A 20541-nucleotide genomic window follows, 5' to 3' on the forward strand; every position below is an offset into this window, starting at 1 on the left:
TTCCAGCACTATAAAGCCTTAAAACACATTAATCAAAGGTTTAAACCATTATACATCATAACCCTTTAATAATTTATAAATCAAGAACCTAGGGCTTTAAAAATCGGGGCTTCTTAATTAAAAACATAATCTGAATATTAATTAACATAATACTCATAATCAAACATCAAAATCAAATCCCAAAACTCATAATTAATAATTAGATCTAGGATTAAATTGGTTTTTAAATTAAAGTTTTAAAATTTTTTTTTTTCGAAAGAAAAGGTGGCAGTCGACAGCCACCTGGCTGCTGGCGGGCACCGCTGCTGGTGGTGGTCGGCTGGTGGAGAGGGGGAGCCGAAAAAGGGGAAGGGGAAAAAGAGAAAGAAAAAAGAAAGAAAAATAAAGAGAAAAGGAAGAGAAGTTTACTTTGGGTTTTCTCCATTCTGGGCAAAGTTTGATTTGCCTCATGTGTTGAATATTTATACCCTTTCTCTAGAAACCCTTCTCCCTAAACTTTCCTCTTTTAATTTTCCTAATCCCTTCCCTAATAAAACTTTACTAAAATAAAATTTTCCTTAAATTAAACCCCAACTTAATTAAAAAAATTAATTAAATAAACTTTCCCTTTTTTAAATATTTCCAACTTATTTAAAATAAATAATTAAAATACTTTAAATAAAACAATTCAATTTAATTAAATAATTCTCAAAATACTTATTTTAATTAAAATATGTATAAAAATACGAGGTATTACACCTAGCATGTCACTAAATAATAAAAATCAAAGCTTTATCCCTAACATGATAATAACATGATATAAGAAATAGGAAGCAACCTAAGCATGATACTAGAAAGCAATAAATAACATCCTAACATGATACTAAGAATTAAAATAATCTAAGCATGCTTTCTATAAAAATATAACAATAAATCAACATACTTTGTTGCCTCGTATCTCTTTCTATCAAAACAATACACACGTTAGTAATTTCAATGAAAATATTAAATCAAACAATTAATTTAAATAATCAAAATAGGGATTTGGGACCAAACCCTCAAAAATTAGCAACCTTTCACGTCTAGAGAGAAGGCAACTTCGAGCTTGGTTATGTGCGTCTAAGACTCGTGAATGCGGTATTGTGTTTGAAAAGGCTAGGCTTAGAAATCAAGAGAGAGAAAGAAAGAATAAGCTTCTAGCTTAAAGAGAGAGATAATTAGATGTTTGTTGATGATTTTTGGTGATTGAAAACGGGGAAATAACGCCCTTATTTATAGAGAAAATGTAATACCCCGTATTTTCATACGTATTTTCTAATTAATTAATTATGAATTGTTTTATAAAAAGGGTATTTAAGTAAATTTATTATTTGGAGCCAAAATAATATTTGAATTTTGGCGCCAAAAGTATTTTGGAAACTAATCATTATTTTGGATAAGATTTATTATCCATTTATCTTATTTTAAAAACCGGATTATTTACATATTTCGGTTATTTTAATTAAAGCAAAATAATATTTTATTAATTATTTTAGATGGCCGAAAATTCCCAATATTTAGCTAGGGATTTCGGATTTTCCATGTGTGGAAAATCTTATTTTTCTTGGTTATTTATTGGTAAATAATTGGTATTTAATTAATTAATTATTTAATTATTTATTCTATATTATTTATACAATTATTTTATTCCTTAAAACCGAGCAAAATCTTCCTAAATAATCCTAGAGAAATCCGAAAATCTGAGCTATGGGAAGCTCAAGATTTTCGGCCCTCTCTAATTATTTTAGGGGAATTTATTTTGGTAAAATTGTATTTTTAATTATCTCCCAAAATCTCTTATTTTCCTTAATTCTATTTCTCCATCTTTTTAATATTTGATCATCAAATTCTCTTGCCTTTTATTCTTCTTAATTATTCCCCAAGTAATTCCAATTTCCTTATTATTTTTCATGACAAACATACCTTCCATATTTAATTATATACAATCACCTTAATATCAAAACCTTGCTTAATTCTTTTACTCACTTCTCCAAGTAATCCATTAAACCCTACTTGCCATAATTCTTCCCACATTCTCTTGCTATATTTCTTGCATGAGCTAGCCTATAAATATCCCTCCATACCTCTCACATTTTTCACACCAATTCTCTTCTTTTCTTCTCTTCTTTTTACACAAATCATCCCGTTTATCTTTGAAGCCAATTTCGGGCACTTCTGGTCAGTTTTTGGGGTATTGACGTCACAGAAGATTGTTTCTCTCAAAAAATCCTTGAGGTTAGGCTCAAGAATCACCCAATTCAGAGTTATATCGAAGGAGTTACAGCCTCTGCAAGTTCTACATACCTATTCTTTCCAACGCAAATTCAATTCTTCTCTTTTCCTTGGTTTCTTATCTTTTCTTCTTCTTTTCTCTTATTCAATTATTATTATTATTATTATTATTATTATTATTATTATTATTATTATTATTATTATTATTATTATTATTATTATTATTATGGGGGATTTATAAAAATTATTATGAGTAGTTTTAATTATATAAAATCAGATTTTTAAGAGAAAATACAAGTTTCTCAACATGATAAACATACAATGTTTCTCAAAAGGGCATTTTGGTCTTTTGATAAAAAAAATACCCAGTGCTTTCAGCTTCTCTCTCCTTAACAATGGACTTTGAGCAGTTTTCAACCATGAAAATCGCATGGTTCTTCAACAATGGAGGGAAATCTTTCGAACAATGACAATAACCTACCATTAGGGGTTAACCATGCCCTTAATTTATATATTATTCTTAGGGTTTTTCGTTAAATTCGACGGCGAAGCCGCCGGATATGGTGGTGTTAAGATTGGGGTTGTTGTAGTGTTGGTGGTGTTGGGGATGATGTTGTTTATGGTGATGGAATTCTTCTGCCATTGATGATGATTCAAAAGGTTGAAGAAAGAATGATGAAAATTGAAAGGAGGAAGAGGATGAGTCAGTAAGAAAAATAATAAAATATTGTAAAGTTTGCCATTATTTACATTATTTGCCATTTTGAGAAACTGGGGCAAGCTCGATTTTTAATGATGTTTATAAAATTAATTTAAAAGGTTCATGTACATATAAAAGGGGGTTTTTAATTTAATTATTGTGATTATTTGTTAACCTTATATTGATTAAGGTTATATTTATTTGTAGGGTGTGTTCGATCAAGATTCTTGAAATTCCTTTTGTGTGTTTTTGCTAAGCAAGGATCAAGGTACGTTAGGTGGCTAGATACCTTGAAAGTGATTGGTTTGAATAAGCATGTTTGAATGATTTTATGATGATTGAATTAAATTGAATTGAATTATGATTTATGAAATAAAAGCATGTTTAAATAAATTGGTTTTGATAAATTAGAGTATTGATTTTATATCATGTTTTAAATAATTAAAATTATTATTCATGTTTAAAAGGTTTGATTTTGAAAGCATGTGGAATTAAATAAAAAGGAGTTTGAATTATTATTATTAAAAGTTGGAATTATTGGATTTAAAAAGGATTTATTGAATTATTATTATTAATGCTTTACAAGCATGTTGGTAATCCCACTATGCGGATTTGGTTTATTGATAAGGCCTTGGACTTTGTATGACCGAGTCTTTCCTCAAGAATAGCCTTGTAATATAAGAATACTGGCTTGGGGGGTGTGCACACTTGGGTGAGGAACTGGATTAAAAGGAATTGGTTTTAAAGGAATTGGATTTTAAAGAGGAATTGGTTTATTGAATTGACTGTTAATATTGATTATTGAAATTGGTTTTGGAATTTTGAATTGGAATTATTGGTTAAATTATTGGAAATGGTGGAATTGATTTCAAAAGCATGTTTGCTAATAAATTGAGTTTAATTATCTTGCACTTATTGTACTTAGCATGTTTTGCTAATTCGTATTTCTTATTTTGTTTTGGTTCGCCCTGTTTACCTTGATGGTAAGCAGTGTTGACTAATTTCAGGTGGAGTCAATAAATGAGCATATGGAGTCCCAGGAATGGTTTCACCTAGATTGGGAAATGTTGGTTTTTATGTTTATTTTTGAGTACTTATGACAATGGTTACTATTTATAGTCTATTATTAATAAGAGAAGAGTATTGAAATTTTCCGCTGCAAAGTATTGGTTTTGTTTAGTAAGTTTGAGTAGCCTTACGTAATCACGCAGCGGTAATACGCCTAAGTCTATCTCTACGGTATAATTATATGTATTATACTAGTATTTCCGTAGAGGGAGATTTGGGGATGTTATAGAAAAATATCCGGAACGATAGAAAAGAGTTTGAAATTGACTCGGAGTAAAACTGCTCCTATCGCGACGTGATAGACTCCTCGCAACACGATGGCGCGGATATGATAAAAAGATGTATGGAGTCCTTTCCCTAATATAATTAGACAATTAGACTCCGTATTTATCATTAATTTAAGATCAGTTTTAAAATATTTGTTTTATTCCAAATTAAATTCATTATCTTCCTAAATAAAATAAAAATATAATTATTAATCCTAATTCCATTAGAATATAAAATAACCTTCTAGATTATTCTAGAAGATTAAAGTCAATCCTAATGACTTTAGGAATAACAATTAATGGGCCCTCCACTTGATCATTAGGCCGTATATAAAATCATTTTGGACCCAGTTTAGTATTTTGGCCATAACTTCCTCATTATTCATCAGAATTGGGCTTATAATATATCGTTGGAAAGCTCTTTTCGAGCCCCATCCAATTACACTATTATTGGACCCATATTATGGACCAAACTAAACTGGACTGGTCGTTTTCATAAACAGGGTATGAAAAGAAATATTTTAGAAAACAGAAAGAAGTATTTTTATTAAAAACAAGTGCATCACGAGACTCTTTCACATTTCACCTTGTTCGATAATCAATGACGTGAAAGATATTCATCATTGGGTTTGGTTTTTGGGAAGACACAATCAGGTGTCTATATATGTTATTCTTAAATTAGATTTTAACGTCATTTTTAATTATTAAAAAATTAATTGTTGATTTTTTTTTTTTATTAATTCTATGTTTTTATAAAAATATTAATTATCATTATATATATATATATATATATATATATATATATATATATATATATATATATATATATATATATATATATATATATATATATATATATGTATATGTATATGTATATATGTATATATGTTTTGAAATCAAGATCATGAAGTTTGTGATGATATTCTTTTGGGAAATCCTCTATTAATTTTTAATTTTCAAATCTAAAGAGCATTTGTAATATTAATATAGAACATAATAATATTATGCAATGAACATCATTTATATTTACCCACCATAGGGCATGTTCTCTTCAGCTTAATTTCAGTTCAGTTCAGTTCAATTCAATTCCTAATTTCCTTCTCTCATAAATAATTCATTTAAGCTCTATGCAGTTCAGTTCAGTTAACTTCAGCTCATTTTAGTAAATTAAAACATGCCCATAATCTAAAGACAAAATTCAAAGAATATTTCACAATAAGCAATGAACATTATGTCACAAATAAAAGTACATTACACTGACAATAAAAAAATACGGGCATTTACGATGGTTTATCAAAAGATATAATAAATACCATTATCTGATATAATAATAGACATATAAAATAAACATAGTGTTAATAATTAAGAGGTTGTTTGGCATCATTGTTGTTTTTGGTTTTTTTGTTTTTTACCCCCAAAATAAAACAAAACACTGTTTGGTAAAATAACTTAAAAAAACAAATTTACATCTTTTTTATTAAAACAAAAACGGTAAACCTAAAACACCTCAAAGCAGTTTTTGAGGTTTTGTTTTTTTTTTTTTTTTAAAGCCCTATCAAAGCTACGTTTATATCATCAATTGTATCTCCTCAAATTCAATATCTCATCTTTCTTCCTCAAACCCTAATCATTCTGAAAATTCAAGGAGCAATTACAGGTATGGAGTTCTCCTCTATCTTTTCTTTTAATTTCAATTGTATTTACCACGTTTTTCCCTATTGTTCTTTCTACTTTGTTATTTTATGGATGTTTTTGTTGTTAAATCTGATTGTATTCAATTTCTTTGATCAAAATTTGTCATCGTTGTTCTTAATTTTTCTGAATTTTACTTGTTTTTTTGTCTAATTTGTATATAATTTATTTTGGGTTTTTTTTTCCCCTGAAATAATACTATGTAAATCGACTAATTATATCATGTTGTAATTACTTGAATCAGGTCTTCAAATTGCTTTCGGTTATTCTATACAAGTGTTAATTGTTTGATTGTATAGTTTGGTTTGTTGGGGTTGAATTTGATTTGAATTTATAGTTTGGAATTTAATTAGAAAGTAAAAATAGAGTATCATCACTTTGTAACAATAGCAGGGACAAATCCCTTTATTGAATATAGAAGGTGTCATTGTGTGGCTGGTGGAAGTGCTCACTAAATATAATTAGTGGTTAGGCCAGGAGGAAGAAGAATGCCAATTAGAAACTATACGGGTTTTGGGTTACTTCCTTTGATGCATTAAAACTTACAAAATTTGCTAGTGGTGGAGGTGTGTATCTAAATTGTTAGCAAAATCAAGACATGCCAATGACTGTACATATTGGAGCAAATTGTTGCTTTAGTATTAGTAGACATGTCCTATATGTTGCTTGCTAAGATCGTAGTACATATATCTTGTTAGATAATTGAGTTTGCTTTTATTTTCTATAATTTATCAAAAACTTTGTATACTACTGATCATATCATATCATATCATATAATAAAGTCATAGCTTTATCTTGTTGCTAGTATGATATTGGTGAAGTTTGCATAAGCTATTGTTTTTCTAGTTGCTGCACATTGGTTGTTTAGTTGACTTAGATGATTATTATGTCTAATAGTGATTTACTTTATATATAGATGTCAAATTTGAAAAATGATGAATGCGAAGATGAAGTTGTTGAGATTGAATCTACTGGAGTAGTTGGAGTATGGAATGAAAATATTGAATCTTACCTTATAAGCTTGATAGAGGAGGAGGTAAAAAAAGGAAATAGACCAACAACCACTCTAACCAAACAAGCTTGGAGGTTTATCAAGCAAAAATTAAAGGAGAAGACCAAAAAGGATTATAGTCAGGAACAACTTAAGAACAAATATAATCAACTAAGACAGAGATGGAAGGAATTTAGTAAATTAGTACAAGAAACTGGAATGGGATACAATCCTATGACCTATCAACTTTCTGCTGAGGATGCTGTATGGAAAAAGTTGTATGAGGTAATTGTCAATAAGTTTATTTTGATTTTTTTTTTTAAAAGGATCAAGTAGGGATATTTTTAAAGCTTTTAATTTTGTGATATTTGATGTGAATGTATTATTGTTACAGAAACATAAGTCTGCCAAAACTTTTAGAAAGAAGGGATGTAAGCATTATGATAAATTATGCACAATTTATGGGGATACAACCGCTACTGGTGCTAGTTCACATCCTTCTACTAAAAGTCCTTCTGAGAGTGAGGATGAAGATGACACAGATGGAGAAGGGGGTGACTCAAGAAAACAATGTGAAGAGGGTCCTAAGAACAAAAAAATCAAGCCTAATGTCAATCGTAAGAAACTTAGGGATAGTGTTAATGTAGCAATGGCAGATGCCTTGGTTACAATGAGTGAAAATTCCAAGAAAAAGCTTGAACTTATCGAGAGAAAATTTAATGGCAATGATGAAGGTGGGCATAAGTCCAAGGAGGATCATGATTTGCTCATGGAATGTGTAGATGCACTAAGTGCTCTCGAGGGAATTGATGGAGCTTCATTTGCAAAGGCAACTAAACTAATACATGATGATCCATTATGGAGGAAAATGTTTCTTAGATTTCCAAATGATAGGAAGATAGATTTTGTGCTCAACCTTTAAGCATTATCTCGTTAGTATAATTTTTTTTCCCTTCAATAATGCATGTTTGAGTATTTAAACTCAATTTAGATCTTGTCGTCAGTATGATTTTTTTTTTTGTTTGGATTTTGTATTTGGATTTGATTTAATATGAATAATAATTATGATAATATTCTATATGCTTGCTTATAACATTTATATGTACTGATAATATTCTATCTGCTTGCTTATAACATTTATATATATGTAAAAAATGCAGATAATTATGGATTTCGACATTGAAGATATTTTATCGGATTCTGATGAGGAAGATTTTCAACAAATATTGACAATTTATATTAACTTACAAAATAATGGGTTCCTGAAAAAGAAACCTCGTTTGCAAAGAATTTCAAAGTTAACTGGTCACCAATATGTCCTAGAATTGCTTAATGGTCATCCAATGACATGTTATGATTTGCTTCGAATGACTCCTCAAATCTTTATTAGCTTGTGTGAAGAATTGAAAAAAAGGGAAAAGTTGAAAGATTCCAAATCTATATCAATTCAAGAACAGGTTGCAATGTTTCTTCTTATTGTTTCTCATAATTCGAGGCACAGACTTATAGCGGATAGATTTCAACATTCCTTAGAATCTACTCACCGCCATTTTCGAAAGGTTTTGTATGCCATTGCATCATTATCGAAGCATTGGATTGTTCCTCCGGTATTTGATGAAACACCTCCAGAAATAAAAAATAACCCAAGATATTATCCAATTTTCAAGGTAATATAATTTTTTGTCATTAATTTTTAATTTATACATATTATCTATGTATTAATTCTTAAAGTAAGTAGTTTGAATTTAACGATTTATTATAGAATTGCATAGGAGCTATTGATGGAACTCATGTATCAGCACGTGTGCCACAAGATGATCAAATTCCCTATCGTGGAAAAGAAAAAAAGCCTACGATGAATGTAATGTGTGCTTGCTCATTTGACATGAAATTTACATTTGTGATGGCTGGATGGGAAGGTTCGGCAAATGATTCAAGGATTTTTTGGGAAACAATTACAAATGTTGAAGAGACCAAGTTTCCGATGCCTCCTACTAGAAAGTATTATCTTGTAGACTCAGGCTATACAAATATGCCAGGATTTCTTTCACCGTATCGTGGAGAACGATATCATTTGCGTGATTATAGAGGAGCAACGAGCCCACAAGGTCCTGAGGAAATATTCAATTATACACATTCTTCATTGCGAAATGTTATTGAAAGATGTTTTGGGGTATTAAAAGCTAGATTTCCCATTCTCAGAGATATGCCTTCATATGACTTGAAACGACAAAAATATATAATTTTGTCGTGCTGTGTTATCCACAATTTCATCAAAATGTGCAAGGACAGAGATCCTTTGTTCATACAGTATGCGGATGAAAATGTCGAACTAGAAGATGATGCAAGCAACAATGATGGATCCGAAGACCTAGTGACTCCTTCTGTAAGTCAACAAGAACTTCAAAGAATGGCTCAGTTTCGAGATCATTTAGCAACACGATTGTGGGAAAGACAAAATTCATAATGAAAGTCTTCAATGAAAAATAAATATTACATTGCATTTGACTATTTTATTGTTACTTTTTTTTTTTTCCGTAGTTGTTCTTTTAAATTTTGTTACAACCTTATTCAATCAATAAATTTATTATTGAAATATATGTATATTTTTTTTTTGTGAAAATAAATATGCAGCTATTAAAAAAATTAAAAAAAATAATAAATAATAATAAATAATAATTATAGGTAGTATATATAAGAGTTGATTAAAGCTATAAATGATTTGGTAGTATTTTGAGAGTTGATTGTAAACTCAAAACTGAAAAATGAAAACAGTTTTTAAAAACAAAGAATCAAAAACTGAAATCAGTTTTCAGTTTTGAAAAAACAAAAAACTGAAAACTGAAAACGATGCCAAACGAACCCTAAGTTATTAAGTACAATCTGTTTCTTGATAAAGAACATAATCTAATCATATGAAGAATATTACATGGAATACATATGACGTACAAAATATATTATAACTAAATATAACAAGAAAAACTATATCATTAAGGAATAATTGATAAAATAATTCCAACTTTTGTCCGTTTGCTCAAAATAATCCCAATTTTGGATTATTTTAGATAATCCGAATTATGGGATTCATTTGCTCAAAATGGTCCAATTGACCGATAACATGTTAAAGAGGTAAATTTTTTTATTTATTTAAGGTGACACGTGTCAATAATTGATTGGTTGAATTATTAAAAAACTTAAAAAAAGAAAAAGCAGAGCTCAACCCAGCCACGAACCCAACCACCACCCACGCCCCCTGTTTCCGGCGAAGCCCTCCCACCCACCCCAACCTAGCTAGGTCCCGCCGCCGTCATCGTACGCCGCACCTAGCCCCTCTCCCTGCGCTGGCACTGCCCTAACGTCGACCGTTAGCTTAATAGAATCCATTGAAACCTACATTCTAAAACTTCAATTGCAACTTAATAGAATCCATCCACCATAATTTACACTATAATTAGCAAAAGTTAGCAAAAACTCTCAATAAATTCAGGCAAAGCAAGTCAGAAAAACCCCACGAAAATTAAGCCTTGAATCTTATTGTTTTGGGGATTTGGATTGATTGATTTGGGAAAATGGTGGGTGGATCCGAAACCCAGGTGAAGGGGGAGGAGAGGAGAGAGAAAGTGAGGAAGATTGAGAAACTAAGAATGGGAGAGCGAAGAGGGAGATTGAAATTTCATGAATGGCTGAATGACGGCAACTAAGTTTCAGTGTCGGGTTTGGGATTTTGGTGGTGGGGGATAGGGGTTTTGGTTGGTGGTTTGGTGGTTCAAGGGTAAGGAACGATGAACGGGGGTAAGGGGAGGGTCAGAGGAGCGTCGCCGACGGGGTGGGGAGGGAGATCTGGGTGCGGTGGAGGTGGCGGGATGGGGAAGCAGGTCGTGGGTGGCTGGGCTTTTTTTTAAAAAAGGTTTTTTTTTTTAATTTTTTTTTATTTTTCAATCAATCACGCGGTGATATATGCTACCTTATGTTGTTATAACAGGTTGGGTGACCGGTTGGGATTATTTTGAGCGAACGGGCAAAAGTTGAAATTATTTTTATCAATATTTCCTATTATTAATAATAATCATGATAATATTATACACTCGTAATGAACATTATTTAAATTTAATTAGTATGATACAAAGACAAAAATTTGAACATTAAAAATTTAAATTTTGAAAAATGAAATCTTGAATTAATTTTAGGAGAAAATTATTTTGAAAAACTATTTATTAAATATATATATATATTTATTTATTTTACCATTAAATGCAGGAACCCCTAGTCGCTAGGGTCCTGAGGGTGGGTGGGTGGGGGGGGGGCGGTTGGGGGTTTAACGCAGTGGGGGAGGGTTTTTTAGGGATTTCATGGTTGCGGTTTGGTGGTTCAGTGGGTAGGGGGAGAGGCCTGTGCAGAAGAGGGTTGTTTGTGCGTCGGCGGGGATGGGGTTCCAAGAGGGGGCCATGACTGGTGGACTGGTGGTGGGGAAAGTGGTTGTGGGTGGTGAGATGTGTCACCTTAACCTTTTATAAATTATAACAGATTAGTTGACCGTTTGACATCATTTTAAATAGGAAAAATTAGAAATAATAATCCCAATTTTCTTCAATTTTAGTAGAATAATCCCAAAATTAGATTATTTTAGAATAATCCGAACTTTGGGGGTCCTTTTTTTTTCTTCAATCCCAAACCGGTCAACGAAAGTCAATTACCTATTATATCGGGGGGACTTGACATGTGTCAAGTCCTGATTGGTCCAAAATTTTTTTTAAAAAAAAGAAAACTACCCAACTCCCCTTCCTCCAACGATCCACCCTAACCTCCACCACCACAGCCCAACCGCCACCCCACCGATCCACCATAACCTCCACCACAACATCCCAGCTCGCCGGTCTCCACAACCACATCTCAGCCTAGTCGCCGTTTTCCCGCCCACGCAACCATCGCAGCAACGAAATCGCAGCCACGATATCGCAGCCACCGAAATCGCAGCCACTTTTCGTGAGTGGGCAAGGTGGTTTTGAAGGATTTTCGCTGGTGGTTTTTGGGGTTTTCGAAAGTGGGGCTGGTAGTTTTTGGGGTTCAGCAGGTGGCGTGGGAATTTCGGGGAGGGTGAGGGTGGTTTGGCTCGGAGCGACGACCCGAAGGTCGGTGGTCTGGCGAGGGAGGTGGCTGGGCTGAGTGGTTGGGGCTTTGACCGGTGGTTTTTTTTATTTATTTTGGTTTTTTTATAAAAAAAGAATTAACATATTATTTTGTGACACGTGTCACTTTTTTTTTTTTTTTAAAAAAAAAAAAACAAAATTAACCCATTCAACCGGTCACCGATTTTTGGGATTGAAGAAAAAGAACTACCCAAAATTCGGATTATTCCAAAATAATTCATTATTCTAACAAAATGGATGAAAGTTGAAATTATTATTTTTATTTTTTCCTTTAAATAAATGACTCCGAAAGTTCAGATTATTAAAATAATAATCCAAATGGGATTATTTTTACCATTTTTAACTAAAAATTAAGATTAGGCAAACAAATCGGAAAGAGAGAATACTCCGGATTTTCTTTATCCACCTTCAGCTATTTCTCGCTGGCGCTGCCTCTCTCACTCTCTGCACCCCTGCCCGCTACCTCTTCTCCATTGAAGCGTACACTGAATTCTCCATTAAAGTGGCTTGTGAGCTTTCTTTCCTCCATTCAAGCAGCTCCTGAGGTAAGATTTTTTTTTTAATTTTTTAAATTTTTATTAGTAATATAATCATCGATTATCAATTTCGCAATCCAATGTTAATCGTTAATTTGATTGCCATTACAGTCAATTTTAGGGTTCTTCTAGGCTGGATTATTCAACAATTGGTTATAATTACTGAACTTATGAAAGATTACAACGAGCAATCTTGTTGCTATTCATATTATAAGCGAGAAATTTTAACTTAATTTTTCGAGCTTACTTTGATAATTGAGTCAACTATGGTTGTTAATTTGTTGCAGGATTCTTTAATGTCAATACGAATTCATGAATTTGGACCTTTTTTCTCTGGGCCGAAGGCGGCCGCTTCTCCCGCCATTGCTCAGGGACGGGGCTTCTTACGTATAAATCACAAAAGATTGTCAAAGGTGAGTGCAATTAAAAATTAAAAAATCGAGGAAGTATTTTGTTTGTTTTTTTTTTTTTTTTTCGCTGATCAGAATTCATTTGATTTTGTAGGGGAATGTTTTAAGTATTATGGAGATCAATAGTTTGAGGATGTATAGATGTTCATCGTCTTGGATGCCTCAAAAATTTCATTTCGACCAAGCTAAGATATAGTAAGTAGCTTTCTGAACAATGTCAATTTTTTAATGAACAAATATGATCTATAATACTGCATTTTCGTGTATAAAATGATGCTTGTGAGTGATCGACTAGATGATGCCGAATTTAGTAGATGCATTGTTGATGTGGTTGATGGAAATTAACGAGATTGTGCAAACCCCTGATTGTCCTGAATAACTTAGGTTGCTTTGTCTGATGGTCCTGAGAAACTTAGGTTGCTTTATCTGATAACCTCAAAAATGGTAGCCAAGATTACCTCGGTTTTGGTACTAGTATAAGATTTGTTCTATAAATTGGTTACATTGGATTTTTGGAACTGTGAGTGCTCTAGTGGTTACCGTAGTAAAAGATATAATTTAGTTGCTCACCATTTGGTAGTGTTATATGTTACTTGGACATGATGATACTTATTCAGTGTCTGATCTTTGAACCGAAATGTAAAATACATGATTACTCTTTTTGGTGGATACAGGGATGTGGTTGTGAAATTAAACCAAACTTCAATATAAAATTTAGACCCTGTTAATTAAAGATTTAAAATATGTTTTTAATGGCATTAGTTTTATCTTGAATTACTTTGCGTCATTCATCTAAATTTATGGGGTTTCATAAAATATAAGGGAAAAAAGTATGCTTCTTCTAGCTATATTTTTGAGATTAGATATGATAGTATTGAACTTAACCCCCCCTCTCTTCTTCCCATAAAAGAAATTCTAATTTTTTGCTGGATTGTGAAAAGGGATTCTTGAATATCGCATAGTGGCATGATTCACCTGGTTTGATAAAAATTAGCATTACACCCTAAGTGCCTTCGTTTGTTTTGCTTAGTAATACATTAGGAAACAGTGAATAACTAAATTCAAATAAAATGTAATGCAAAAGAAATTAAAATACATGTGAGAGAAGAATCCAATGGTCAATATATAATGTAGCGGCAAAGATGATTTTATGGTTGGATCTTCAAGGAGAATTAGTGCCCTTAGGCTCTTTCGTTCAATGTCATGAGCTGCCGTATAGTGTATCAACCCACAATTTAGCCATAGCTAAACTCTTTTTTTTTTTTGAAGAGGTGTTGGGATGGGATTTCCTCCTCTGAGGTTCAATTATTTGCAGGGTAGCCATTCCATTATAGGGATGGCCATGTGATACATTCTATGGGCATCATAGATTCATTTGTGGTATTGGGGTGCATGGCTCTTAGGACCTGTTCCGATTTAATGAAAACAATTGAATTGGACTTAACTGAATTGATTGGGACTGAACTCAACTGAATAGAGTTGAAATGAATTGTATATGAGAGAAGAAAATTAGAAACTGAAGTGAACTGATTGGAGCTGTACTGAACTGAACTGAAATTAAGAACAGGCCCTTAGTATACCCGTATAAGAGCTCATGTCATATTGTTCATAAGAGTTCCTTTTTTTTTTTTGGGTCTTGGATGTGAAGTGCTCAATTGGTCAATTTTCATACATCTTTTTCTTATCATACATTGTAGAGGAACCTTAGAAGAAGATAAAGTGATAAATCATAGGGTTATCTAACTTTAATTTAGGGGAAGCGTGATAGACTTTGAAATGGAAAAGGGGGATGGGTTTGAAGCTTGATATTTTTGGTGATTGATGAACATTTGAACGTTAAACAAGATCCAATGCTTAGCATTTTATGATCTTACATCTTAGTAGTTTAACACAATACATAGCATAATTATGAAAATAAATGATTAATATTATTAAGATGCCCCTCTACAGAGTGATAAGGACAAAAGAGCTCACGTTAAACTTTGTTAGCTTCAGAATTTTCCCCTAATTAGTGAACATGTTGTGATGTTGAAATTAGATGCAGATTGGTATTTATTTTGTTTAATTGTTAGTATCCACTTTGGCAATAAGTTTACAGGTCCTTAGTATCAAATTTACTTTTTGATTATGTGTGAAGGTCTGATTTACTTCAAGCTTCTCTGATAGTTTACTGCAATACCTGATACTATCCAATTCCTTAGGTCTTATAAATAAAGATATTAATTACTGAGGCACCTACAAGCATTAACTTGATAGATAAGGAAACAAAAAGCATCTTATGATTATGTAGTGAGGCATTGTCTACAACTCTACATAAACAACTTAAAGAGGTAGAGACTAGAGTGCGTGTGAGTAATGCATGAGGCTAGTCAACATTCAGAATTCAAATATTTTGAAATATAGGTAAGGCTTTGATGAGAAGTTTTGGCCTAAACCCAATAGTAATGATGTACTTGCTTATGGGTGATAAGGTTATTATGTGATACATGGACAACATAAGAGGTAATGTGTGTGTGAGTTGTATATAAGGCTAGTTACATTTGTAATTCAAAGATTTTGGTATCGCTAAGGCTTTTGTTGAGTAGTTGGCTTGCTTAAACCCAATTGTAATGATGTATAGTAGGTGACTAGGCTCTGAGCCAAATAAGGCGCGTGTGTAATAAGTTCCATTAATCAATACAATGTGTGCATGCCTTCAATGTGTGAACATGCTAAACTCCCTCCACCTCTAAAACATTGCCACATATACAATGCTAATCACCCCATATCTTAATCTGTAAATTTCCCCACTAGCAACTTCACTTGTTCTCTCTTCATCAAACATTGTGCCCACCCCATGTGCACAAAATTTACAATTGCTTCTAAAAAAAAAAAAAAAAGAAATTGTGGTTTGGGGCAATTTATCAAGGACTGAAGGAGTACTAATTATAAATCCTCAGTTATTTTACAATCACAACACTTTCCTTTTTGACAAGTTGAAAAACGCAACATTACTTTATTTGGCCAATGATTCTCTTTATCTCTCTCCTCATCATATGCTCCTCATTTTTATTTCTCTCTATGCCTATCCCTCCTTAAAATTGTGCCCCCCACCACTTCTCTCACGTGTCAATTAAAAGAGAACGGAGGAAGTACAATATTTCTATAGTAGTTACTTTCCGTTTTTTGTTTCTTATAAAGTATAATCTATATTTACTTAAATTTGATTATAATAAATTTAAAACAATATAATTTGTTATCAAATATGAATTTCTATATCAGTGTATGCAGATGAATTTTATGTGCATATTGCAAGCTATTGCTTAGGCATCTTCATCCAATTTTCTGTTCTTCGTGGGGCTCTTTTCTTTCTCGATGTATACACGTTTGATTATAAAAAAATAAAAAAAAAAATAATTTTTTTTTTTAGAGATAAAATTTGTATAATATCAGTCCTATTGTCACTCTTAGGATGAGTGGGGAGGATTATACCTTTGGTGACGATTCATCTACTAGAGGTCTAAAACTTTAATGTTTGGCAAGGGTATACAATATCTAAATGATTGTCATGAATATGATCAGTGTCTGCCTTTCCACTACTTTGTTACAATGGACAGGATTGGCTTCAGTGGTTTCTCAATAGAAAGATTAGGCTTCTATAACACTTCAAAAGACTCTTGAAAGGAAGCTAGGCATCTGGTATTTGTCATGTCACCATTTCAAGAATTTCTTACATCCTCATAAGCAATGAGACAATCATGTGCCGGAACAAAGCCTAGTATTATTAGTTGACCTTGAATTGGTGCATATCTTTTAGTAATTTATAATTCAATATGAAGACTTCATGGCCTCATTGGAAGCAGATTTTCTATTTATATTTTATGGTATGGCTTTTGTTCTCATGAGTAAATTAAGTGATTTATTGACCTCGCATTATTCCAATGAGTTCAGAAAAATTAAACCTGTATTGTTTGTCTGTGACTCTGTGTATACAGTTTGGGGTGAATCACACGACCATGTGTTTACACTGGTTTGGAACTCTTGTATTTTTAAATTTTGAGGAATTCCTGGTGCTGACCATATTAACTTGATCATATTAAGAGTGACTGTTGTAGGCGATTCCATCATCAAAAAGACTTATGTTCTTAGGCTAACCAGGGAAAGACTTTTCTGATGATCAACGCAGATTTAATGTCTAAGCAGAAGGTGAAAGTTATGATTTAATGTTGGGGGTCAAATCTAGAGTAAGTCTTGATTAACTTACTGTTAAATGTATGAAGGCCCCCCTAAAACCTTTATACCATTAAAATAGGTCATCCTTATTTCACACTTGTTATTGTGAAATAGTCTCATGGCTAAATTCCCAATAATCTTTACCGCTGCTACTTATTTTGACTGATTTGGGGACAGTTAATAGTTAATTCTCTGATTTGCTTATTTAATCAGGGAGTTAATTGAAGTTGCAGTTTTCTATACTGTAGTAGGTACGTGCTGGACTAGTTAGCTCAGTTTGATGGTCTTCTAATCATAATGTAACACAAACTGCAGTTGATTGAGTTTCTTATTTGCTATGGTACAACCTTTTGGACAAGGTTAAACCGTTACAATAATGTATACAACACTTATGATTATTCTTAGGTGATGCCCTGAAAGATTATGTCCGAGTATGACCTGCCTATGTTTGTGTCCGGTGCTATTGCCTACTTGCAGGTATCTAGTGTATGACTGAGTTTTTTTATTTTTCTTGATGGCAAGGTGTATCTTCCAAACCCTAGCAATTTTCTTACTTGGGCAAACAACTTTTAAGTTGATTTGTAGCTGTTGTCAACGGTCTACCATGATAAGAATTAAGTTATGCAACTGTCATGCTTACAGAACAAATGAAATACCCAAAATTCCAACATCAAATGGTAAAATGTATAAATCCATGCTTCCTTCCAGTAGAGGACTTTGCTTGAGATGGATCGCAATCTCGCACTGTCTAATATCCTGTTGTCTTTTATTGATGGTAAAGATGATTTCTGTCTTTCTGGTCATAAGATGCTGTATAAAGAGTGTAATATATGTTTGCTACCAGCCCAGCATCTGGTGAAAAAGCTTCTCTCTCTTCATTGCAACCTTGTAAAGCAACTAATGATGATTTGGGGAGAGCTGTCAGTGGTGAAAGCATACTGTTAAACGAGGAGAGCTTGGAAAGAGAGTTGGACATTGCTATTGAACAGGAAAACTATGCTGAAGCTGCAAGGATACGTGACAGAATTCGAGTTCTTCACAAGGACAGTGAGGCATCTGTGCTTGCTGCAAATGCTCGGTTTTACAATGCTTTCAGGATTGGAGATCTAGCCTCTATGCAAAACCTTTGGGCAAAAGGGGATAATGTGTGCTGCGTACATCCTGGTTCGAGTGGGATATCTGGCTACGAGCTTGTAATGCGGAGCTGGGAATATGTTTGGGTAGACTATGAATTCCCTTTGGAGATTGAGCTGAGAGATGTTCAGGTGCATGTGAGAGGAGAAATTGGATATGTAACTTGTGTTGAATTAGTTAAAACTAAAGGCAGCAGCTGGGGAAGACAATTTGCCACCAATGTCTTTGAAAGAGTTGATGGTCATTGGCTTATTAGTGTTCATCATGCCTCTCCTGTAGACTTGTGATTTGATTGATGTAAACGTGTAATAAATAATGGGCAAAGGCTAAACATAAACCTGGTTTATGTAGGCCATATATAAACTGCTGACATGGCAATGTGTGATAAGTATTAGCTTTGGGCTCTAAAAATAATATATTTTAACATTTCATTCAAATTTCAAATCAAATTTTCAAATCAATTTTAAATCAGATTTGTATTTTCAATGCACAATCAATGCCCCACGTTCCCAATCATCCCATTCTCTTTCCTCTCCAGTGGCAAACCTATTTAAGGGTCCTGGGTGGCACTGGCCTCGCCCTTTTTTTTTTTTTTTAATTTTATTAAGTTAAAGGTGTAAATTTATAAGTTAAATACAATTTTAATGCAATAAATAACATCAAATTAGCTTTGTCATTGTGGTAATGTATTGAGTTTGGTTAGAAGTCTTGGTTTAAGTATTTATACAAGCATTTTTATTATTATTTTTATTTAGTGCCCCTCTACCTCAGATATTCTACATCCACCACCGTAGTCCTCTCACTTTTTTTGGCTAATTTTTTTGGGTCCAATTTTTCTCTCTTCTTTCTCTTCATGTTCTTAAATTCAATTCTTTTTTTTTTTCAAATTTTTTTCTATAATTACATTTTTTTTAATATAATGTTTATTATGTTTCACAACTACCCCTCCGCCTATTATCTTTGGCTAAAAATTGTTGCGGTTGGAATTTCGATTTTAACCGTTTCAATTTTTGCTCTCTTCTCTTTCTTGTTTAGTTCTTCATGTTCTTGCAGATTTTATGTAAAAAATTGTTCTTTATCTTTTGCTTTAAGATTTATTTGTTTTTTCAAAAATTCATATGAATATACAACGTTTTATTATACAATAAACTAGGTTGGAACCCGTGCGATACACGGTTTATATAAAACCTTGTACAATAAAATAAGTAATTTAAAATTTTAGATTTTCATCAAAATTATGATATAGTACGATTCAATGTCAACTAATATATATTTTAATGTAGGAGATCATTTATTAGTATGCCATTTAAAATTATTTTAATTTACTAATATAAATTGATAGGTTTTAGTTCATTAGCTGTAATGTGAAAGCTTTCAATATTTAAATTTAAAAAATGTTAAATATAATACTCTCTCCGTCCTTTTATTAGAGTCTACTATTTCTTTTTTGGCAAATCAATATAAAAGTCCCACTGTTAGAATCTTTTCCTTTTTAATAAGTGGTTTTTTTTAACAATTTTAACCTCATTCTCCTAATTTAATCCCCAAATTATCCTCAATTTTTACTGATTTTTTTTAACATATATTTTTGGCATTTATTAATCCACCAACATATGTTCTCTCTCCTCATTCTTCTTCTTCTTTCTAGGTACTTCTTCTTTTTGGCATTTGTTAGCCTCTTTTTTCTTTTTCTCTCACTTGTTATTTAATGCACTTAATGTACTTTGATATTTCCAATCACATGGTTTAAGAAAACTACAAAAACCTTAATTTCTGTGAAAACTGATAAATGTGACTCTAATAAAAGGACGGAGGAAGTAGCTCCACGGAAAAAAAAATAATAAATAAAAATAAAAAAAATAAATAAAAATGTCATCTTTGCATTTAGGGAGGAATTTTTTTTTTTATTAAGAGAGCGACATGTAGGCAGTGGTGATGTCAGTATACTCTGTTTAAGATTTTTAGTAATAATTAATTGATTTTTAACACAAACTATTGGGTGCAGGCACTCGCACCCAACAGCTCGTGCGGGAGCCTATTTCTTCTTCATCTTCTTTTCATTTTAAAACTCTAAATCTCTCTTCTTCAATCTCCTTAAACCCATCAATTACATTCATCAGAAGATTATTACCCAC

The 20541-nt window shown here is 32.3% G+C and overlaps 2 protein-coding genes across 2 annotated transcripts; both read left to right on the forward strand.

The window, feature by feature from the left end:
- The first annotated feature begins 6892 nt into the window (after window positions 1–6892).
- On the forward strand, window positions 6893–9434 carry LOC145571102 (uncharacterized). Its single transcript, XM_081630187.1, has 4 exons — window positions 6893–7252; window positions 7362–7796; window positions 8128–8634; window positions 8730–9434. Exons 1-4 carry the CDS (start codon window positions 6893–6895, stop codon window positions 9432–9434), a joined length of 2007 nt encoding a protein of 668 aa, XP_081486313.1.
- Window positions 9435–10064: 630 nt separating this feature from the next.
- Window positions 10065–18749, forward strand: LOC145571103 (uncharacterized). The gene is made up of 5 exons (XM_081630188.1): window positions 10065–10096; window positions 12470–12659; window positions 12938–13063; window positions 13155–13255; window positions 18117–18749. The coding sequence occupies exons 1-5, from the start codon at window positions 10065–10067 to the stop codon at window positions 18691–18693; spliced, it is 1026 nt and encodes a 341-aa protein (XP_081486314.1). The 3' UTR covers window positions 18694–18749.
- The last annotated feature ends 1792 nt before the right edge of the window (window positions 18750–20541 follow it).

This window comes from Chenopodium album, chromosome 12, assembly GCF_948465745.1.
Source record: "Chenopodium album chromosome 12, dcCheAlbu1.1, whole genome shotgun sequence".
NCBI classification, from domain to species: Eukaryota; Viridiplantae; Streptophyta; class Magnoliopsida; order Caryophyllales; family Amaranthaceae; genus Chenopodium; species Chenopodium album.

Bases quoted from the DNA above. Each gene is read 5' to 3' on its own strand.
- LOC145571102 (XM_081630187.1), top strand. From the start codon at position 6,893: ATGTCAAATTTGAAAAATGATGAATGCGAAGATGAAGTTGTTGAGATT. The intron at 7,253-7,361 runs GTAATTGTCAAT...TTATTGTTACAG, and splicing joins TATGGAAAAAGTTGTATGAG to AAACATAAGTCTGCCAAAAC. The intron at 7,797-8,127 runs GCAACTAAACTA...TAAAAAATGCAG, and splicing joins ATGGAGCTTCATTTGCAAAG to ATAATTATGGATTTCGACAT.
- LOC145571103 (XM_081630188.1), top strand. From the start codon at position 10,065: ATGGTCCAATTGACCGATAACATGTTAAAGAG. The intron at 12,660-12,937 runs GTAAGATTTTTT...AATTTGTTGCAG, and splicing joins CCATTCAAGCAGCTCCTGAG to GATTCTTTAATGTCAATACG. The intron at 13,256-18,116 runs GTAAGTAGCTTT...GTTTGCTACCAG, and splicing joins TTCGACCAAGCTAAGATATA to CCCAGCATCTGGTGAAAAAG.